This window comes from Syngnathus acus, chromosome 9, assembly GCF_901709675.1.
Source record: "Syngnathus acus chromosome 9, fSynAcu1.2, whole genome shotgun sequence".
In the NCBI taxonomy this organism is placed as follows: Eukaryota; Metazoa; Chordata; class Actinopteri; order Syngnathiformes; family Syngnathidae; genus Syngnathus; species Syngnathus acus.
In genome coordinates, this window is record NC_051094.1 from 6234819 (window position 1) to 6253713 (window position 18895).

Below are 18895 nucleotides of genomic sequence, written 5' to 3' on the forward strand. Positions count from 1 at the left end.
TCCAAGTGATGTTATAGAGCTTTGCACGTTGTAACCGCAGACCGCCTGTTGACTCCACATTTCTGCGTCATTAGGCTCCCGCTGATGAAAATCCACACATGCACCCTCTCTCTCTCTCTCTCTCTCTCTCTCTCGCTCTCTCTCTCTTGCACTCTCTCTCTGTGGTGTACTGGGTGGCATTCCTTCGCATCCACTCCGCTGGCACGTCATTCGGAGGTTGAGGTGCGCGCCGAGAAGGAGCGCCGCGAACAAGCATCATGCAAGTAAGTTGACTTTCAATAGATTTAATCCAGAAAAAAAATGGAAGTACAGCTTTAGTTTTGTTCAGGATACAAGTAAAATAAAACATAGTCAAGGTGCTTGTTGCACGGTTCTTCAGCACTTGTTATTTTTAAAGTGAGCCTTGTGATGACTTGCGAGCTGAAGTTATGTAATAGCTCGGCCGATGACGGTTGCCGCCGCTGCACTCGAACCCCGCAGACGCTTCTCCAGCAAGTGTCACTTGGCATCTTCCTCTCCCACTTCACACTCCTCCTCGTCCTCTTCTTCACTTTCCTCTCTCCTCGTTGGGTTTTACTCAAAAATCTATAAACGGCAGATTGTCTCGTCCACAAATCAGCGAAGTGAAAGTGACTTTCAACACCTTTGCAAGGGGAATTGCTCATTAAAGCGTCCGCGCTCCGGGCCATCAAAAAGTGACCCGGTAGCCAACATTGGAGACGAGCCACTGATAAGACATGCAAATGACATTTATCTGAGGTCAAATATTGAATGCACGCCTCATATCGGCATTGCTCAGTTGTGGGAATAAGAGCGGCGTGATGAGGAGGAGCTTTTCCAGTAATTGATGATCATCAAGTGGAGGGATGGATGCACTTTCTTCTTCGGCCCGCTTAGCAGACTGCAGAGCGTTTTTGTTCTCAGTTAATGCGTCTGTGTAAATGAAACTGAACGTAGACCCGCTACGAGCCCATTGTCATCAAATGTGCTTCTATTTTATAAGCCCTCAAAGAGCCGACCTCGAGTTCATCCTCTTACATCTGCTGTGTGCCCGCGTGTGTGTTAGCCTGATAAAAGTCCAATTTGCTGAGCCAAACAGGCAGATCGTAGTCCCGAAATAATTCAAATAAGTCAGCCATGTGCCCCGTTGCCAAATGTTTACAATGAACAATTTGCTGACAACGACATGTCACATTTTGTGACAGCGCCCACAAAGAGCACAAACAATAGCTGCAATCGTTTTAATCATTTCTATTTTCTGTTATTTTTAAGATCCAAGCATAAAGAAATATGGAATTTTACCCTGATGGAATATTAGCCATTCAGGTAGCATGCAAAGCCCAAAGGATCAGAATAGCATCTTTAGACGAGCACATAGAACATTAAATTAAGAAAATAATTGGAGTCTTCAAATGCTGCCCCATTGTCAGTTTTTTTTTTTGCAGCCCTCTTTATGCATTCTGTTAAGTGCTTTCAGACTTGTTTGTATGCTGGACTTTGTCTTGAAGGGAGTTAAGTGTACAGCAGAGCACTACACCAATTTGGAGCAGTCGCACACAATTCTGCCGACCAGTATTGATGCCAAACACACATACAAGCACACACACCCTAACCTCGGTGAAACATTTTACAGCTAATTTGAAAGACTCCACCGTAAATTGTGTCCTCACGACACAAGCGCACCTCCTATATTGTCTGGCGGAGCTACCTGTTCAATAGGTGGTGTGATTCGTAAGCTTAGACTCATTGAATTTTTTAACAGGCCGTAACCGTACCCAAGCTCGGCCATCAAACGCCTCTGTCACAAGTTCAACGCCATTTGACCGGACACTGAGCAGCTTTTTTTTTTTTTTTTTTTTTAAAAAGGAAGTTCAGTTGTCTTTATTGTGAGTGTTTAGTGCTTTGGCACGCACATACGGAAACAAATGAATCTCCCATAGCATTGAGAGGTGTTATCATCCCTCGAGTCCAAAAAAACAACAACAGCAGCTTTAAAAATATCAATCTCAAATCAATTCACGCGCTGACGGTCTTACACGTCACAGTTGTGAGCGGTCGATGCGGTTCAAACAAGACGAGTGACATCCCTCGATGACACGGTGCGATGTGCACACATTTTCTGCAGTGAGGGGGAGCGGATAATTGAAACATGGCTCCTCTATCGCCCTGAGGGCTCCCCGAGAGGATTAATTCTTCCTCCTCACTTGTCAATATACTGTAGTATCCTTTCTCTCACACACACACGCACGCACAGCTTGGCTTCCATATGGACAAAGTCTTTCTCCTCCCTTTCTGATCCGCACTGACAGCCACAGTGACAGAGAGCGCAAGCTGTCCGCACACAAATAGTATCGGCTCTCCAATATCAACATGTGCTTTCAATTTTCTCTTTTTTTTTTTTGCATCGTCAATTATTATATGACCATTACGTTGGGTTGCACTTGAACGAGACAATTAAAGGCAATACAAGACTGCAAATATAAGTTCTTGTATAATATTATATTTGTTGTACCAGCTAGTGAGATTTCGTCAGGTTGTTGTGCTGCTCACTAATTTATGCAGCATAATTTCAGTGTCCAGTTTGCCTTTAATGAGCATCAAGCATCTGTTAAACTATTATTTATTAAAGGGGCTGCTATCGCTTCACTGCTAGACTGCACAAAAAAAATATACCAACAACAATGCTGCTGTTTGAATTCAGACAATTAACCTTGGGGTTTATTCTCAGAAGATTGAGCAATACAATCAGAAGTTTTCTCTAGCGTATTCCCCATTAGAAAATGACTTCACAGTTGCTCGGGGCTCAAATAACAACAATCACGGCTCAGCTTACAAGCATCACATGACCAATCTCGGCAATCTCAGTAAACCGATGAGAGGGGATCGGTTTGAGTCTTGCGCAACTGTACATGATTCTATCTATATTTTGAAGTTGATAACGTGATCCAAAAGACACAAGTGGAGCATGAGTGATGTGGAATCCGCCTCGGACCCGCTGGATGTTAATAAGGCATCTTTTATTAATGGAAGCGCTGGTGCACGAATGTCCCTCACTCTTTACATCACTTCCCTCTTCATTAACGCTCTTTCCCAACCTCCTCTGTCACCGCCGCCACATTCAAGTTCAGTTCAGCTTCAACAAGACTCTTATCTGCCTTCCTTTCCGCTATCCGTCAATTCAAATTTGCATTTTATCTTACAAATCTTGCACTTGTCAATGCGTCTGAGGCCTTCTGCTTGGGATTAAATGCTCAAGACTTTGAGGAATATGGAAATTGCTTACTATCGTGTGTGTGTGTGTGTGTGTGTGTGTGGTGGGCTGGGCGTAAAATGGAATTTCCCCTTGAGGGACATTAAAAGATTTTTTTTTCTCATGTGATGTGCAAATTAGCATGAATACTAATCAATCTGAATAAGATTTCCATATGTGCCTTACGTAACATTTAAAAAAAGAGGCTCTGACGTCATGCCATGATGTAAAGAAAAAATACATTTCTCCAGCATCTTTATACATGTGAATTTATTTTATGCATCAATGTGATGTTGACTGCACAAAGGATTTTTGGATTCACTGGTTGGTACGGTAATGCATGTGACCAAGGCCATGCAAGAACACATTACGTGAGTGAAGGTCCTCGCTGAGCAGTGTGTTAACAATCGTGCTCAGCGGCGCGTGAATATGCCGCTAATGTGGTAAAGAATTTCCCTCCGTTTAAAACAATGTCTGCTTGCAGCTGTTAGTGTGGGGAATATTCCTCACTAAAGACGCGTCACAGCCGGATTCATTCTCGGCTTTTTTGCTCCTCTGGGCTGGAACTCTGTTGATGAGGGAATAAATGAATGAATGTTGGACTAATGTGTGCTCTGTGTACTTAACAGTGTTTTGACAAGATTATAGATTGTTCGAATCGCATAGTATAAATAGTACTGTATTTTTTTTATTCTATTTTATTTATTATTTAATTAATTTTATTTATTTTTATTTATCTTTTACAGCAAGCTTTGCTCTAGAACTGGATGAGAACAGGTGATTGTTGAAGAGAAACATGCGCAGGATTCCATTCCATAATTATAATTAGCATAATAATGAGTTGTATTTTAATTTGTTTCTATGCCTGTCAGTCATAATGTTTTTTCTGCGAAACTGCTCCGTGGCGCAAAAATAAAAGGGACACCCGCTGTAAAAATAGCAGTCAAGTCAGTGATAACTTCGGCTTAAGTTTCACCAAAATGTCAACAAAATCTTTAACTAATCAATCTTCAGTAATGAAGCAAAAGGTGTTTAAAAACTGTTTCAGCATTGCAGTACTGTCGAGGTTGTACTCTTTGCGATTAACTAATTAAAATGTCAACTTGTCCAAGCAAGCAAAACGGTAACACTGATTCTTGATCCCTTTGTTTGCTTGAGAATGTGAAACAAGCGTTTCCATATCTCCATCGTCCTCTGCTTGTCCTTTGCTCGCATCCTCAGATAAGGCCGGGATTCATTATGCTAATTGACTCGGGTTCTTGCCGGCAGACCTTCTCTCCCTCTCCTCGCTTTTTCTCTCCCTCTCTGTCTTCCACTCCCTCGCTCTTCCTCACAAAGACATGGCCGTACACCCGTGGGATCAATTGGCTGTTGGAATCCCCCATGTTCTCGCTCTAGCTCCTTCTGTTCCGTTTTGCTTTCTTCTCTGCTGTTTGTTCTGCGCTCACCACATTCACCCGCGCAGATGCTTCCGTAAAAACTCGTACATACATTTGATTTCTGCTGAAGTCAGCGGTGCAATAAAGCTTCTTGGCATTTTTTTTTTTTTATGTGCCCCCATGCGGGTTTGTTTACAATTAAAGATGGGAGGTGATATTTGACCCATGCTTGGTCACTGGACACGCATGTTACTGTCAGGTGTCAACACATGTATGACTGAACGGCTCAGGACATGTGATAATGCTGCTGAGCAGTGGCTTTGATTACACTTTGTAAAGTTCGCCTCCAGAAACATGAGGAGATGATGATTGTGGTTGTACGTCAAAGTCATGTCGAGCTGTATCGGATCGTACTGTTATTGAAATATTATTTTACATAGCCAAGTAAGATCCAAACATTGTTGAACTTTTTTATCAATGAAAGTTTCTCCCTCATCCCTCCCCCACATTCTCCACAGGCTGATGGTAAAGCAGTTGACGGCAGCTTACTGGGAGATGCCAACGGCGTGGAGCCCGCCCCGGGTCGAGGGAAAGATTCCGGAAAATGGCAGAAGCCGCGATTCTCTCGCAAAGCTCTGATGAAGTGCTGCCTGGTCAAATGGATCATCGCCAGCACACAGCCTCAGGACAAAGGTAAGCCAGAGGCCAGGTTGAATTTGCGTGTGTGGATGAGCTGTTTTCGGTAGAGCCGATTGCGCAACTGTGAGCAAAAGTATTCCAAGGGATTCGATATTTGATTTGCCGAACCTCTCCCGACCTCCCGCCTTCTCCCGGGAGGGCAGCGACTCATTACGTTGCTCAGCTCACCTCAGAGTCAAGTACCTCGGGATCACTCAGTTGCTATGCCCATTTATCAAAGTCACTCCCTTGCTACTTCCTGTTCCATCATTTATTTGCTCATAAACTCACAAGGTGGAATTTAGTGTCAGGGCTCTCAGTTGATTTCATCCGCCTTTGCAGGCTGCTTAAATTGCTCTCCAGTGCTCAGTTATCTCACTGCGTCCCCCTGGTGGTGCCAAGAACGCACTTTCTCATGCTTCCTATTCCCATTTCTCCATTTTAAAGGAGATATGTTATGATTGTTTTCCTCAACAGTTCCCTGGTGTCTTTATTACTAACCATCTGCTTAGCTGAAAACAACCTTATTAGCTAATCGACTCAACCAGAAAATCTGCATGTCTGCATGATTAGTGTTTCATATTGTGTTGTTTGGCCATTGCATGAAAATGGCTCTGGATATTCAGCCAGCCTAGCAAAACGTGCCGTCCATCCATCTTCTTATCCTCACTCGAGTCGCAGTACTTGAGCAGTAGGCAGTTAACGATTAATTTTTGGATCAAATGTGGTGTTGAGTAATGATCCCATTGTGGCGTAATTAAGACAAAATGGAGTGCACAACTTGGCAGAGGTGTTATTGATTCACTCAACCTTTTTGCTGTCTAAAGCAGAACAACATGAAGGGAAAGTTGACTCATTACAAAAATCCCAAAAGGAAATATTGCCTGAAGTAGCCCACCACCAGTCAGAACCTCTGTGAAAAGCCAAGACCTCAGGATCTATAATCATAGTGTGAACATTTCCTCTGACTAAAGGCTCCTTTGGGTCTTTTTGTTCCTCCTGTGAGCAAATCGTTGAGGAGAAAAGCGACACAGAGCCCCGCTGTGATTGCAAGTGCCGCTCACGCAAGTCACCCAGCGAGAGAAAGTGCAGCCGGCCGGGCTGCGATTCCTTCCCAGGGGTGCCGAGGGAATTCAGCATTGTTTTTCAGGCGAGTCCTCACCACCGTAATGGCTAGCGGCTAAAAATAGCAGCATTGAGATGGAGATGTGTATTGAATGGAGGGGGGGGGGGGGGGGGGTCGGGGCAGAAGTAGCTGTTTGCACTCAATATCGGTGCGGTTGAAATAGCTTGTCGGGTTGCAGTTGTACAGTATATTAATCATCATCATATTGTGCAGGTGTGCCGGATGTAACCTGTTACGTGGTTCGCTGATAACATCAACAGTTTCAGTATGTGCGTCTTTTGGTGGCTCTTGTAATCATTAGGGACAGGATTAATGGAACACACACACACACATGCAAAACTCCCATTTGAAGCTGTGGTTTGGAAATGAGCTCCACATCCTGATGGAGAAGCCAGATCAGTGGGCCAGGAGCAATGGGATGTAATACGAGTCGGGTTAGAGTTGGAGAAGAGAGATGGGAAGACCGCAAGGCTTCTCTGAAATCAACTTCTCATCTTCTGCAGCTCGTGTTGTTGAGACATGCTGGCACATTCTTACAACAGATGGGGGATGTGGTTGAGTCCAGTTCAGGCTGAAGCGACAGCAGCCGGATGTCCGCCCCGCTCCCGATGTCACGTGAGTGACTTGACACAAGTAGAGGAGACAAGTGAGAGAGGACGAGAGGAAGATGTCCAGGAGGAGGACAAAGTGTACATCACTTACAGGAAAACTGGGTGAACAGTTTGAGGGTGGGAAGCCAAATGTTACCTGCTGGCTTGAGGGTGACTTGCTAAATTCGATTCCGGGTCCTGGGGAAATCCCCAAACCCTCCCAAAGCTTAAAAGGATGAATTCCTGCAGGACATCCTGCAAGGAGACGATTGGCAAGATGCTGCGCTGCTTTCTGGGCTTCATCGCTGGGACACCTGGTGAAGGTAGTCTCAATTTTAAAAGATTTTTTTTTTTTTTTTTTGTAGAGGGCACCAAGCTTTTTAAAACTATTTATTTTCCATAGGAAAAACTCCCTGCAAAGTGAAAATATCTGATACACCACAGAGAAAAGTGCCAAATTTGAATGATTTAAAAAATTGTCATGCATATAAAATGCTTTTCTGTTCTGAAACGCTGCTGGCATGTCTGGAAATGCACTGGCAGAGCTAGAGGGGGGGGATCGCAGGGGCAGCCCCCCCCCCCCAAATGTTATTTGAATGCTATGACCTCGTAGGACCCGATGGGTTCTATTACCATTTTGTACCAGTCTTTCCTTTTCGGATTGTCTTGCATTGTCCTTCGATGATCATTGATTGAAAAGCTAAACCTATTTGCAACTGTCGGGTGGTTCCGCCTCCGTTTGAATTAGAACTGCACCTTAATGGTGCCTCTCCACATCTGCACTAATCTGTTAACTTGCTCTGCTTTCTATACCTGACCATCAAAATATCATTTTTTTTGTCTGGGGTGTCTTGGGAGTGATTTTGTTCTTCTAAAGTAGAATGTCAGGTCAGATTCTTTGAAAAAAAAAAAAAAAGCTCTGAACCCTGATCTGTTTTTATGTTGCTGTTTTCAGTCCTCTACCTCCCCCTTGTGTTCAGAGTAGGTATTACATGCGTTCAGAGCCATCACAACACTATATTTTTGCTCATAGCGAGACATGAATACTGTACTGTGTTCATGAAGACTGCAGGATATCGTATGGTTAAATTTGTGGGTAAGGTGTGTCACTGTCTACTATTTTTGGATTATTACTCACACCCCAAAGCCTCCAAAAATGACCTTGAGGCTGTGCAAACATGTAACGACACTGTCCACTGGAGTAATTTCCTTGTTTGGATGCAAAGAGAGATCAACTGTTGTTGATGATGCAATCCCAGCTTTGTTGTTGTTCGGTCGCGCTCGGCAGCTGGTTCAACTTTAATAAGCAACAAGCAATGGAGTGGGCGGTCAGGCGTATCGATTCACCGCCGGTAACTAATGATCGCCTTACAGTCATCCATATTGTGTGTCAATGATTGTACTATAAATACTTGCGATCCACTGCATCGTGACTGATTATGTTGTACTGGAAAAGTAATACATCTAAGTGGTAAGCAAGCACAAGCGATGACAAATATATTTAGTCACTGCAGAGATTACCTGACTTTTTTATGTAGACATGTTGCTGTTTGGTCAACGAATAATTGTTACCCCTCTGTGAATGGGACTAAACAGTTGAACTGTATTAGCAGCTTCCAATAGTTTTTTTTGTCCTCATTATTCTCATTGTCACTAAGTGTAAAGATACTTGGATGCTCATTAAGCAAGAGTTATGTTAGAAAGTAAGCAACACAGTTGGAGGCAGGTTTATAAAATATAAGCACAACATTGATTCAACGTGCACTGTAATTTACGTGGAATCAATCCATGGCGCAAAAAAAGATTGTTACAGTGTGCTGAAAATGATCAACGACGTCATAAGTCAATCGACGTCGGCTAGACTGTTATCATGTTGTAGTCACTGGTAAAGCTAGAGGAGTGGCATTGATAATTAATTGGTTTGCAATGCTTTTTTTTTTTAATCGATGACACACCCAGGGAATAATTAAGGCATGGTGGGACGAATAACTGCAAATTTCTGGAATTTCCTTCGACTGTATTTCATCAGAGTGTAATGAGGAGGCAGTGTGCAGGGGTTCAAACGAGGGGAAGTTCCAGAGACGGCCTCAAACGCATGGTGGAGGCACGCGGGCGGCCCTGTGATGTAAAAGGTCGCAAGCTGCGTATGGCCGTCCCATCCCTCGCTCAAACAGATTTTCAAATGTGGTCCCACCAACTGAGAGTGTGTGTGCAGCCTATTTGACGTTTTGTCCCGGGTGACTTTCTCACTTTGGGGCTTTGAGTCTTCCCTGGCCGCTCGTCCGTCGCGTTAAGATTACCATCTCTGCGCTTCAAACTTGTCTCCGAGTAACTCAGCTTAAAGTAAGTTGTGCTGTTTTTGGGCATTATGGGAGCTGTGATGGCTGCTCTCTCCGTGGAGGCCCGCAGGCGTCTTTCGCGGCCCAGCTGTCTTTCTCACTGTGGACACGGTGCAGCAAGGTACCATCGCTCAGGTAGGAATCGGCTCTCGTTGGCTCTGTCAAAACGGAGCAGTGAAGCATACACGTTTTTGAGTTAAAAAAAAAAAAGAAAAAAGACCTTGTATTATTTGTGCCGTGTATTAGAGACAGCAACATTGATCCTCATGGATCGAAGCCCAACTGGTAGCAATTACATACAACGTTTGACAAGATGTTTGTAGTGGATTTAAAGACCGAGGGCGGTTGGAGGTGAGAAGTTCGATGCTTTGGATTTTACTTTTGCGCTGAGACGTAATGCAATTTCTATGAGCCGTTCCTGACTCTTGTGTCAGCAGGCAGAGGACAGCCTTCCTTTTAAAAACCTGTTAGTGTCCTAATGGCTACACACACACACACACACACACACACACACACACACACACGGAACGTCACTTGTAAAGCAACAGTATGTACGTACATTAAGCTTCAGGGTGTGTGCAGGTGCCCACCCGTCACTTGATCCACTTTGCTTCTCTCAAGTGCGAATCAAGAATCTAAATTTGACCTTGAGGGAGGGGATGACGCACAAAGCCTTATGGCGCACACACTCGTTTACTGATTGACAATTATTGACAACGTGTGATGCACCATTGCTGGAAACGATGCATGATGGTCATGTTTGGTACTATTTTTACTGTCTAAGTGCAAAGTAGTAGAGATTTAAAAAAGAGTAAACGTGCCGGGGAGCTCCCCACCAATTTCTGACCACAAGGATATTGATCTTGCTGACTCTGGCCTCCATTTTTTTTGGTCTCATTTCGTCAACCAAATCAGTGCATTAACACACACACACGCACACAAGCAATCCAAGTGATGCATTAGCAAGTGCGGAGTGATCAGATTTTTTATTTTTTTTTAACACACTTATAATATTTTATCCCTTGTAGCTGGCTATTGAATATTTATTTTGCAAGAAAGATTGTTTTGTCGCTACAGGTCACAAAATTGTAAGTGGTGGGAGTAAAGATGGTGTGTGTGTGTGGGGGGGGGGGGGGGGGGGTTAAAAGTGTGCGGTTGACCAAAGTTATGGAATGACGGTGGAGATGCAGGGAGTGGGCGGTGTGTTCGGGGCTGTAACGCATATCAGATGGAGAGAAAGGAGGAAGAGGAGGAGGAGAAGGCGGAGGAGGGTGAGACCGCAGGGGATAGAATAGGGATAGCCGGAGGTATAAAATGCACGGGGCAGTTTGCTTTCATAGCTCGAGGTGCACATTCACAGGACATCCTTCTGAGGGACTTTACCCGCTTTCAAGTGCTTCCAGATCCGGAGTTTGGATTTTAATTCGGATGTGTCCAGAAGTGGACGAGCCTTAAATCGAAGTTGAATTATTGGATACATTTGGGGATTTGTCAATCAAGATCCGAAGCAGGGGCAGGACACTGAACTTGATTCTTGGCTCATTTTCTAATTTTCCATTGAACTTTTGATGTCCTATCAAGATTGCCTCAGAAGTGCAATGAGCAGCAGCTGTTGAAGCAGGCTGTGTTCCATTCTCTTTTGGCTTCATGCCTCTGCCGCATATGATTTGGTGATTTATTTTTAATTGTGTCATATGGATGACAAAGCCGCCGTCGTTGCACGGAGCTGGACTTTCTCCCACCTAATGGAAAAGAACTGGATCCCCAAGTTGTGAGGACCATGGGTGGAGGGGGGGTGGGCGCCCCGCAAATTGTTTGTACTTTTCCTCGAAAACATCCTTAGCCGAAACCATCATGTGATTTAGTGCAAAGCCATAACATGAGGACTGATAATAACTGCTTGAAGAGGGTGAGCAGGAATCTGGAGGAAAGTGATTTGAAACATTTCCTTTAATGCGGTAATAAATGAGCCCCGTCTCGCCTCCCGGATCCACAGAGGGAGGTTTTCCATATATGTTGTTTCCACTCCAGCATCACTGTTGACATTACAAGCAGCTTGTTGGCCCGCTTCTCGCCGCGTCTCGGACGCAATTCCATGCAGTCTCCCACCTGTCAGACTGATTCCCTGGCTAAGCTCCGGTGAGAACGCTCGTTTGCCAGGCGGCCCGGCCCGCGCCCACCCGGGTCGGCTCGGCCTTCCTTTTCTAAGACCCGACCCGCGCCATCATGGATATACAAGGCATGGAGCTGTTTGCCATCGGCGTGGTTATCATTCTCTTCATGACAGTTCTCAAGCAGTTTGGCATACTGGAACCCATGTCCTCTTTTGAAGGTAAGGGTCAATTTGGGGGGGGGGCCCTCTCCAGTATCAGAATCTCTGGGATATTACCTACTGCCAAAACAATATTTGACCTACAAAGTGCTGTAAAAAAAATAGAAGAGAACACTGGCACAAATCCTGGAATAGACTTGTGAACGTCAGGGGACATTTTGTTATTACAAAGCTTTTGCTGTTTATTGTTTGTTTCATTTAAAAAAATAAAATAAAATAAGATGGCTGAAATAAATTGACGGATTGTTTGTATTGTGCCAACCAATCAGACCATTTGTAAACATTGTTTTTCGTGTTTAAGGGCGTTGTTGCTCTTTTCTGGTCTGTGATGATGTCACAAAAAGTCCCCCCCCCCCCCCCCCCCCAAAAAGACACTTGTGGAGTTAATCCTTTAAATCATCCATTCATCCTCTGAACCACTTATCCTCTCGAGGCTTGCAGGGTTGTTGGAGCCTATCCCAACGGATTTTAGGTAGTAGGCTCGGGACACCCTGAACCAATCAGTAGCTCTTCCTCTCGTCCACTTTTTGATGAACATCATGGCCAAGCAAGCAACTGTATTTTAAAATTCAGACTCCAGTATTTTTTCAGGTGGTACTACATTGTATGAGAACTAGTTGCTCCCTGAGCTGAGTTCTAGGTTCATATTATGCACGTTAGTCTTCTTGATGTGGTCTTTGGGTCAGAGTGGCTCACAGTCAACATGCCAAGACAATAACAGCGGAAAGGCTGCATTAGTGTTTGTAATACTGCTCAGCATAAATTCCGCAAAAGGCCCAGTAATGTTCTTTTCTTTTATTATTCATCACTCCTTTCAATCGCATCAGCCCTCAGATAGCCCCGCTTCCCCAAAGCCTGTAGTGATACACCCCGGTTTAGCATTACCTCGCATCAATTATACATGCGCTATTGAGCAGGTTTTCTCTGAGGCCGCCTAAATATGGAACCCGTAGAACTCCTCCGGGTCTCTGAAGGGCATTGATCATCCATCAGTCGCACCCAAAAAGTTACATCACGTGTCTCACCGTGCTCCTCGTTCGTGCTGACGTCATCGTATCCCAACCGAGACTCCGGTTGTCGTCATTGCTTTGTTTTGAAAGTACATCAGCAAATTGTACGACTTTTATTTTGGCACCATGATGAAATGATAAAGCCAATAGAAGCTTCCTGAGCATTTATGACAGGCCAGTGAGCAAAGATGTAAGCTTTATTACTGTTTCAGTCTGGTCTTCTGAACTCCAATGTCAAGTTTGGGTTCGGTCCAGTTCTGCTCTATTTTTGGGCGACATCGATGCCAATATAGCTTTATGTTTCCAGCTGTACTGATAGCAGCAATTGATATTTTTACCGCATTACTGACCACTCATTTCCTTGTTTCCACGTTTGTCTGGGTGTTGCAAGATCTGATTACTTGGAGGATAGAGTTTTTCTGTCGTGCCTCGTTTTTCACGGGGTGCTTATCTCAGCTGACTTACAGCCTAGGCTGGTCGCCAGTCAATTGCAGGGCACATATGTTTTGAAGGAAACCCACGTAAGCATGGAGAACATGCTAACTCCGCACAGGAAGGCCAGAGCTGAGAGATTTAAATGCTAAACCTCAGAATTAACAGGCAGACATACTTATAATTAAGTTGTTTAATCACACACATTGGATGTCATGACAGTATACAAGGGGAATGTCAATATATTGTATTGGCCACTTTATTAGGTACATTAGAATATCTCCAAACAAGTTTAATTTTTCTTATTTTGGCAATGTAAACTCAAAATTACATGTAAGCAGAAAATACAATTATCCTTTGGATGTATTTAGTTTTTGTAGTGAATTGGTTCCAATCACGATGAAACTAAAATGAATTTCTTCTGCTCCATTAAAAGAAAAGAAATGGACGCATGTAATGTGCAACTTTTTGTAGCTGTTATTTGCGCGTTGTCCGCTAGAGGGAGTCAAAGAGCCATGTTCTCGGCCCCTGTGATGCTTTGAACAAGTGTAACAGAACCCGAGGGAATGCGCGTTCTCTGTTCCCTTTTCATTACCTCGTGAATGTGTCAGGACTCCACTGAGTAGACTACTTGTGCTGCCGAATCCTTGTGAGCATCCCAAAGGAGACAGTGGAACAATTGGAGAAGTGGGACAACTTGATTGAGGTCACATTGTTGACATCTGACTCAAAGGCTGCTTGGCTGTCACTTCGTAGCATCGTCTCAAATCCTTAAGACGGTTTTGGAAAAACAAAGAAATATTGATGGCTTGTAAAATAGTTCAAGTGTGAGCGGAATGAACACTTTTATAGCAGAAGAGTGTGAGATGTTGTGCAGCACTGTGACATAAGCAATTGACGGTCATGAGTGGATGCCAGAGTGCCTTTTTTTTTTTTTCCATCACCTTGTAAGTGCTTTAAACCTTTCCCTCTTATTATCAGTAATTGTAATAAAATGATTTGGATCCACTAATAATAAAGGAGATATTTTATGCTTTTATTTTTTTTGCATCAATAAGATGTATTTGATGTGTTGCTAAAATATCGCAAGTATAACTCATCTCAACTGTATATATTGAGCGCTTTAGAAGTAAAAGTATATCAAATCTATAGTGTGTTTTAAGCCCCCTATTTCTTGTTTTGCTGAAATAACCCAATTTCACATGGCTCCATATTTGCTGGGCCAGTCGCTTTTGTTGCCATGACGATCAGAGGAGAGCAGCTTCCACTTGTTGAGCAGAGCCCAGAGTGAGGAAAAGTACGAGGTGCTTCTGCATAGCCGTGTTTCAGACAGTGCCGTCCTGCAGTCACTTGAAAGTGGCATTGGACCTTTGCCCTGTCTAGCTCCCAAGTCATGGTAAGAAAATCTCGGTGGAACAGAAATTCAGAACGGCTAGCTCCGAAGCCCATTTTCGGATGACAAACATTTACTTGCTTGTTTAATTTCATACTTAATAAGAGGGCCGACGACACCAAAGAGCTGACAATTTGTATACAAGCAATTAAAAAGTGCCATTTATGTCATCTTGAACGAGGGCATTCGGACCACCGCGACTTTCTGTTACTCCGAACGGAAAAGAGAAGGCAGAAGAAAAGAAAGGAGGGAGCGGCAAGAAAAAAAAAAGGCCAGTCAATTAACATGGCAGAGGCAGCGAGCTAAAAAGAGACACCGCTGGGAAGAAGTGTGACAGGCAGAGAGTGACGAGCGCAGTGACAAGATGCGGACACGGATCCGAGCGCTACGTTCCTGAGCGCATAGCAACTGACGCACGCGACCGTGGACGGAAAGTTGGAAGACGAGGGCAGGATGAGCGTTCGGTGGGAGACGGAGGGCCTGCAGACGGTGGGCATCGTCTGCCTGGTCATCATGTTCCTCAAACTGATGCACTTGCTGGGCCTCATCGACATCACCGAAACCGGTGAGGGAATTCAACGCTTGTGCACAACTCGGCTTGAATTGTTGTGTGATTTTCTCATTTTCAACGAATTCTATAAAGTAGCTTGAGAAAAGAAATCACTTGAAGTGTCTGTAAAGTATCGTAAAACTCTTCCGAACTTTTGGTCTGAGGTGAGCCTCAAGATTGAAAGTCTGGATGTTTCTTAGGCAATAATGAGTAATATTAGATGAGATCACTGAGGAAGGTTGTTTTGTTAGAAATGGATCGCCAGAAGGAAGCAGGTCAGCCAAGAAGAAACTCTTAGCGCTTAGATGTTTGAAGTTTGGCAAGATGCTAACAAGATGTTGACTTACCCTAACGGTACGGTTTTCTGGGTTTGGTCACGAGACGTTGAAAGTGGTTCCGCTCTGCTTTCGTCATACAAAAATCTTGACTGTCCAATCTGACCTGATTTCTTTTGTTTTGTTCCTTCCTCACTCCCCCCACTGTCCACCATGTGCTTTCTTGCCCTCCATTTTGGCGTCTGCACTTCTTCCTCTCTTCTCTCTGTCTAAAGATGGTGAGTATGGAAACGATGGTGGGGAAAATTCCTTGCCTCTGCCCCTTTTCCTATCATTTCCTCATGATTTCTCCTGACCATGCGGTGCTTTCTCTTAGTGTGTGTGAACTGGCAACCGACTGATTGTGTTTGAAAACAAACCAAGCAGAAAATGTCTGGTGACATTTCCACCACCATTAAGAAAGTACAACAACCTTATTTTTCCTGCCGTTTTGCTCGTGAAGACTCGAGCTGCTTTCTAAATGTTTGACCCCCTCCCCGGCCCTCCCTGAATGCTGCCCTGTATCCACGCACTCAATGTCTGCCCCCCTAAATCCTCCTCCCCACCACCCAGCTTTTCCCTTCACCCCCCCCTCACCATGCATCACTCCATCTCCCATTCTCTTTCTCTCTCCGTCCCACAGACAGCAGCGACAGCGATCTGGAGCTATCCACGGTGCGTCACCAGCCGGAGGGTCTGGACCAGCTTCAGACTCAGACCAAGTTTACCCGGAAGGAGCTTCAGTCGCTCTACAGAGGCTTCAAGAATGTATGTATGATCACAGTTCCAAAGCTATCTTACTGGTCATCAATCATTTTTCAATATTGAGTTAACGTGATTTAGGAGGACATCCTCATTATGGTTCAGCTTTGACTGAGTCGATATTTTGTTTTCTTCCCATATTCCCTCGGGCAGGAGTGTCCCAGTGGGTTGGTTGATGAGGAGACATTCAAGACCATCTATTCTCAGTTCTTTCCTCAAGGAGGTGCGCTTTCCTTCCCTCACTTTGGATAACGTACATGAAAGAATGAAACGTCCTTTTTATCATTCCAGACGCGACCACGTACGCTCACTTCCTGTTCAACGCTTTTGATATCGACCGGAACGGTTCGATCCGCTTTGAGGACTTTGTCATCGGCCTGTCGGTTCTGCTTCGAGGATCGGTCACAGAAAAGCTCAACTGGGCTTTTAATCTATATGACATCAACAAAGATGGCTACATCACAAAAGAGGTAGTACAATTCTTCAGTATTACATGACATCATCCGGAAAGACCGGATTGGAATAATTGTGTGTTGCGCAGGAGATGCTGGCAATAATGAAGTCCATCTACGACATGATGGGCAGGTATACTTACCCATGTGTGCGAGATGAGGCTCCGTCCGAGCACGTGGACAAGTTCTTCCAGGTTGTCAACAGACGTAAATATGCAAATTCGCACGTATCCTCCAGATATTTCTTTTATGACTCCGTGCTCTTTCTTTCTTAATTCCATGTTACAGAAAATGGACAGAAACAGAGATGGTGTTGTGACCATTGAAGAATTCATCGAGACCTGTCAGAAGGTAGAAAAAAAATGGCTGGATGTATAATAATATTTGATTATATTGTGGTGAATTTCATCCATCTTATTCTTTTTTTTTGGCTTTTCTACATCCAGGATGAGAACATCATGAACTCCATGCAGCTGTTTGAGAACGTAATCTAAGGCTTCAGGTTGCTCAAAGAGCGTATTTTTTCATTCAGAACACAAACACAGCACACTCATCACTCATTCCTGAAATACCAAATAGAAGACACCTTTGGCACTTCATGTAAGTTCAGACACAGAGGATTTTTCTTCTTTTAGTTCTTCTCACTCGCAGCCACCGAAAAGGACCACAATGGACACGACATGAGCTTCCTGTAGAGACTGCACAACCTTTTTCTGTGTCTCAAATAAAGCCCCAAAAAGACTTTTGTCACCAAAGTGAAAGAAGAGATCATCACCAAATGAAAGACACAAGATTTAGGCTTCACAGTTTCCTTTCATTTGGACGTCCTCACCCGCTAAAGGATGGAAACTAAAAAAGGGGAAAAAAACATGTTTGTCACGTGGAATTAGCTCGTGCTATGACTTCATGTTTATGTGGGTTGGAAAACTAAGAAGTGTCAATGTGAGGGGAAATTTCTGTACATATATCGTGTATGTAAGGCTGCTGGAAACCAAATCAATCTGGATAAAGTGATATTACTCTTTGATGATGATTTTTAGCAAAAGCACCTCACAGAATTAAAGCAGATTGCGTTGTGTTCTTTTGTATTGAATGAAGGTTACATTTCAAATTGTAGGATGGGGCGAGTCTGTGCAGTACTGTGAAGAATGAGGTCTGTAAATGTGGGTTTTTATATGCTGAATGAAGGCTTTATGTTGGTTCTTCACTATCTACTCGCATGCTGACTAAGTGCCACAGTGTAATAGTACAGTCGGACCTTTGTGACGTGGGTTAATAAAGATGCAGTCGACTGCTGTGACCTCGCCTGTCATTGTCTTATTGTTCAGGACATTTTCCCTCCAGTTCTTGGCTATCATTTACATGTAATGAGCTTATTTAACGCAGGACAAGTGTGACATTCACCAGGAGGAAGAGGAGAAGAACTCTCACAACATCTAACAGCTTTTGTTCACATATTCAAGGTGATGAATGTGTGTGGGTTCATTAGTTTGGAATTTCTTGGAGCCCACCATGTTGCACTGCTATTAAAAAAAACAGCAAATGAGACAGTTTAATGTGAGTGAAATGTCAGCTTTTTGTTCGATTTCATGGAGGAGCCAATTGAAATTTGAAGATGAGGAAGATTCAAAGTGTTACACAGTTCTATTTTCTTTTAAGTACGTCTTCCGCAATAGCTTTACATGAGTATTTTACATTTGAAAATACTGCAAAAATTCAGTTTCATGCTTTTTATGATTATTCAATTTTTTTCTTTAACATAAACCTGTAACATAAATGAACGCATCACATATAGAAACATGCACCGAGAGCTCATCCGGGGTACTGCAGGAATGTACATATCCTCGACAATTTCATTTATTATTTACAATCAAACTGGCTCCGAATTTACAGAGTGAAAAGTGAGTACGTTGTTACGAGATCATAATTATTTTGGGTGACATTTTCGTGCAGTGGTGTGCCGTGAGATAAGAATGACTAATGTGTTCTTTGGCTGAATGATGGTTAGGAAACACTGCGGTAGTCATTATGCAACGAAAGAGCAAACAGTTGACGTTAGAAGGCAGTGTGATGCTCACATTGAATTTTTTTAAAAGTGTGTGAGAATATAGTCAAAGGTCAAGTGTGTTCCTGTCAAGAAGTCAATATTTGTTTTTAAAACAGTAAAAATATGGGTATTATATGGCACATTTAAATAATCGCGTGTTTACGTCATCTATCCGCTGTCGCTGATTGGTCGAGACACTGCAAGGGCATGTGCTTGACGTCACGGCCATCGTGCGCATGCG

At 43.7% G+C, this 18895-nt stretch overlaps 1 protein-coding gene across 4 annotated transcripts; it reads left to right on the top strand.

Annotated features, from left to right (window-relative positions):
- Positions 1-151: 151 nt before the first annotated feature.
- kcnip3a (Kv channel interacting protein 3a, calsenilin) lies at positions 152-17914 on the top strand. 4 transcript variants are annotated; one of them, XM_037259595.1, is made up of 9 exons: positions 152-263; positions 5148-5322; positions 10470-10472; positions 16037-16161; positions 16309-16378; positions 16447-16625; positions 16697-16801; positions 16896-16958; positions 17054-17914. In XM_037259595.1, exons 1-9 carry the CDS (start codon positions 258-260, stop codon positions 17099-17101), a joined length of 774 nt encoding a protein of 257 aa, XP_037115490.1. In that variant the 5' UTR covers positions 152-257; the 3' UTR covers positions 17102-17914. The 4 variants fall into 4 exon arrangements, with proteins under 4 accessions (XP_037115490.1, XP_037115491.1, XP_037115492.1 ...); XM_037259596.1 differs by lacking the exon at positions 10470-10472 and having other exon boundaries at positions 153-263; XM_037259597.1 differs by lacking the exons at positions 152-263; positions 5148-5322; positions 10470-10472 and adding an exon at positions 10604-11694.
- Positions 17915-18895: the final 981 nt, after the last annotated feature.